This window comes from Phalaenopsis equestris, unplaced genomic scaffold (genome assembly GCF_001263595.1).
Source record: "Phalaenopsis equestris unplaced genomic scaffold, ASM126359v1 Scaffold198765, whole genome shotgun sequence".
Taxonomy (NCBI): domain Eukaryota; kingdom Viridiplantae; phylum Streptophyta; class Magnoliopsida; order Asparagales; family Orchidaceae; genus Phalaenopsis; species Phalaenopsis equestris.
In genome coordinates, this window is record NW_018218674.1 from 64,113 (window position 1) to 68,100 (window position 3,988).

At 38.2% G+C, this 3,988-nt stretch overlaps 1 protein-coding gene across 1 annotated transcript; it reads right to left on the minus strand.

Moving 5' to 3' along the window:
• Positions 1-2,198: 2,198 nt before the first annotated feature.
• On the minus strand, positions 2,199-3,965 carry LOC110035651. The gene is made up of 3 exons (XM_020739921.1): positions 3,591-3,965; positions 3,191-3,311; positions 2,199-3,112 (listed from the first exon to the last, which is right to left on the minus strand). The coding sequence occupies exons 1-3, from the start codon at positions 3,963-3,965 to the stop codon at positions 2,199-2,201; spliced, it is 1,410 nt and encodes a 469-aa protein (XP_020595580.1).
• Between the last annotated feature and the right edge of the window lie 23 nt (positions 3,966-3,988).

Sequence of the window (3,988 nt, forward strand, 5' to 3'; positions counted from 1 at the left end):
CATGAAAGGGGGTAAAGACCAAAAGCGAGCGGAGTAGCGTGAAAACGTACAAAGGGGGGAACTTTTTTGATCTGAAAAGGTATAAAGGGGGGAACTTTTTTGATCAATTTTGGCTCTAAATAGAGCCTAGGGTTAGGTCTCCAACAGGTGCAACCAAAAACTTATCAAAAAGCATCCAAATTCATCAAATCTTCTAAAAACAGGGCCTACACCGACACTAGTGCTGTCGGCGCCCATTCTGGCATCATCGGCGCTAGAGGCCCATTATTTATTAAGTTGGGTTCTCAGTCAAATGGCACCGTCAGCGCCCAGCCTGGGGCTGTCAGTGCTGAACAATTTTTCAATAATTCCATTTTAACTCTAAATTCCATACTTTTTACTTCATTTTTGCTCCAAGTCCTAAAAATCAACAACTTGCAATAAAACATAAAAAATACCTTCAATTAATGTATAATATCACCAAGAATGAGTACAAAATATTGGACTAAAAATGCATATATTTTTGGTGCATCAAGGGACAACTAAATATTTCTGGGGGAGGGAAGTTTTATTGAATCCAGTGAGGGAAGTGATCCAGTTCTTGATGCGTGTGGTGGTCTCTGAACAGAATTGTACATTTAGTAGGACTAAAATTCATTCCAGAATGTTCTTGAAACATTTGGATGCAATTATAAACCTTCTTCACAAAAATTTTATTGGCATTAGATAAGACCATAATGTCATCCGCATAAGCCAAGTGAGATATGGCCAAATTCGATTTGTGGTGGTGTATATATATATAAATATATTTGAAAAAGGAGATGCATTTGTCTCCCTACATGTTGATTAAAAAGGGGTTACAAGAAAGAAAAACAGCTGGAGACTTTTGATTCAACACAGGAATTAAGATAGAGAGGGGGAAAGGAAATCCATAGCAGGCAGTAAACAATCACTTAAGATCTTGGTTAACAATTCTGAAATATGGGACCTCAATCCTGTCACCCTGCAGTAGAAACTGAAGGGTATGAGGGGGGAGTCAGCAACAGATAACTCTTTTAAATTGTAACCTTGTCTGGCAAGCCAATTTGCTGGCTGGTTGCCCTCTCTATAGGTAAAAGTATATTGTACTTTTAACTGTGAGGAAATTTCTCTAATCTTTTTGGTCCAATAAGTAAGGTGTCAGGGTGTAAGCTCCTCATCCTTCAGTATCTTGATTACAGCAGCAGAATCCACTTCTAACCATAAGTTGTACCATCTAGACATTTTGGCAATTTTCAAAGCCCAATAGACAGCCACTAATTCAGTTTCAATAGCATTAACAGCCACAATGGGGATGTGGAAGTATAATAATCATTTCCCAAGGTGATTTATGTAGACACTCCCAACACCTGCTCCTCCTTTATTGAAGCTTCCATCAGTATTTACCTTTACTGTATGGTAACCAGGAGGTTTCTAGAAAAACCTATGAACATTCTTTTTGTCTGGGTGTCCCAAAGAGTAAGAGTTAGAGATGTTGGGAAATCTTCTAAACTTAATCATTTTGTGAACATAGGAAAGGCTATTTTTGACTATCTTCTTAGTTTTTGGTGTACCTTCTTCAAACTTAACCTTGTTTCTTTCCATCCAAGTAAACCATGCAACAATGAGAGGTATTGGAGCATAGTTCCTTTTATTCCAAGTCTGCCAGCAAGTGGTGATATTATCCCAGGTAAAAAGGTTTTTGTCAATGTTCAAGTGGGCTAGCAGTTGATGCCATACAACGTGTACAAAATTGCATTCAAGGAAAAAATGAGACAATGATTCCTCCTCCTGAGTACAAAACATGCATATTGAAGGCCCCCTCAGACCATTTAGTTTAAGAATATCATCAGTAGAGAGGAGATTGTTAAAGACCCTCTAACAGAAAAAGGACATGGACGGGGATAGATAATTGCTCCAAATAATTTTGCTCCAGGATAGGGGTTCCCAGAAGATTTTAGAGTAGATGGCTTTGATAAGGCTTTGATTTGAGAAAGACTGCCAGACAATTTTATCTAGCTTTCTTCTGTTAATGTTGATGCTGGCAATTTTTTCTATAGAATTGGCATGTAGAATTTCTGAAAGTTTAAGTAGAGACCAGTCGTCATCCACCCAACAGTCAACCACCTTGAGATCAGGGTTGGGGGTGTTACAGGTAGGGGATAGCCAATCTTTAAGGCACCAATTATCAAGCCAGAAGTTTATGTCTCCTTTCCCCAGATCCCAAATGAACAAGTTTTAGCAGTGTGTCTGATATTTAGCATTTTTCCCCAAATTTTAGAATCCCCTATCTTCCTTTCAACAAGTGTGGGGTGTTGATCTCTACAATACTTTCCGTTCATGAAAAGAGCCCACAGAGAAGTCTGAGCTCTCAATTTAATCCAAAGCTTGCATAAGTTTATTTGGAAGAGCTGATTAATACCCTTGAACCCAATTCCCTCAGCCAGTTGAGGTTTAGCCACTTTTTGCCAAGAAGCCCAATGCATTTGTTGCCTCTGTCCAGACCATAGAAATCTATTAAACGCCCTTTCAAGCAGTATCTGAGTGCTTTTCTTGATGTTAGTCATCTGTAGGATATAAGAGGGAAAAGTAGTTAGAATGCTTTTCAGTAGAGTGATTCTGCCCCCATTTGAAAGGAAGGAATGAGTCCACCCACTAAGGTAGGGAGTGATCTTATTTATGACTTCTTCAAATTGAATTTGCCTGGTTATTCCACTAAGAAGCATGGTGCCCAAATACTTGATAGGACACTGAGAATTAGAGAAGCCAGTATAGCTAGAAGCCCATTGTTTGCAGTTAGGATTAACATGTTTATTGAAGATCAGCAGGCATTTCTCAGGATTAAAACACATACCAAAGTGTGTTTGGAACTTTTGAAGAGTCTGATACACTTTCCTTACAGGATTTTTATGAGCTCTCAAGAAAACCTTGATATCATCAGCATAAATCAAGTGGGTGATAGCAAAGTTGGATCTATTATGATAGATAGTATAGTTTTTGCTTAGAAGAGAATCATCAAGCATTCTGGATAAATAATCAATTTCTATAATAAACATAGTGGGGGATAAGGGGTCCCGTTGCTTCAAACCTCTGGAGGTAGTAAAAGAGCCCCAACCTTTACCATTTATGAGAATAGAATGATTATTGTTGTGAAGCCATCTATGTATCAGCTAGCAGAAGTCAGAGTGAAAACCTCTAGCAGCAAGAACATCCATAATGAATCCCCAACTGATTGTATCAGCAGCCTTTTTCAAATCCAATTTGTATATCAAATTACCACCTCTATAGGTCTTATTCAGGTCATTCAGAAGTTCCTGTGCCAAGAGAGTGTTATCAATAATAGATCTCCCCTTCATAGATCTCCCCTTCATAAATGCAGTCTGATTGGGTTTAATAATGTGTTCAAGATAAGGTTGGAGTCTATTGACAATGATTTTTATGATCACTTTGCTGATTACAGTGGCTAGACAAATAAGTCTGAAGTGATTCCAGGTGGTTTGTATCTCAGATTTGGGGATCAGCACAAAGGTAGAAGCACTGAAATACTATGGGAGATTGTTTCCTTGGAAAAAATTGGCCAGAGCAGCAATCACCTCAGGTTTTATAATGTCCCAAGGTTTCTTATAAAACTCAACTGTGAAACCATCAGGACCAACTGCTTTGCTACTATCAATAGAGTTAACAGCCTTCCAAATCTCCCCTTCATCAAGAATGTCAGCAAGTTTTAAATTGGCAGTGTAATCCTTCTTAGCATTGAAATGTTTTGAATCAATAGGGCTTCTGAGATTGTTCTCTTGAGTCAACAGATTTTTGAAATAGTTTACAGCATCGTTGGCTATTTCAGCATTTTCATGAAGCCAATTCCCCTCAACAGTCTCAATAGCATGAATAGTATTACATTTCCTTTTATACTTTATGTAAGCATGGTAGAATTTGGTATTCCTGTCCCCCTCCTTGAAGATGTTCATAGCAGCTTTTTGCTTTAGATATT

Excerpts from the sequence above, each read along its gene's own strand:
- LOC110035651 (XM_020739921.1), bottom strand. The coding sequence starts at position 3,965 with ATGAACATCTTCAAGGAGGGGGACAGGAATACCAAATTCTACCATGCT. Across the intron at positions 3,312-3,590 it reads GGGACATTATAAAACCTGAG|GAACTTCTGAATGACCTGAA; the intron begins GTGATTGCTGCT and ends CTCTTGGCACAG. Across the intron at positions 3,113-3,190 it reads GGATGTTCTTGCTGCTAGAG|GTTGGGGCTCTTTTACTACC; the intron begins GTTTTCACTCTG and ends TAAATGGTAAAG.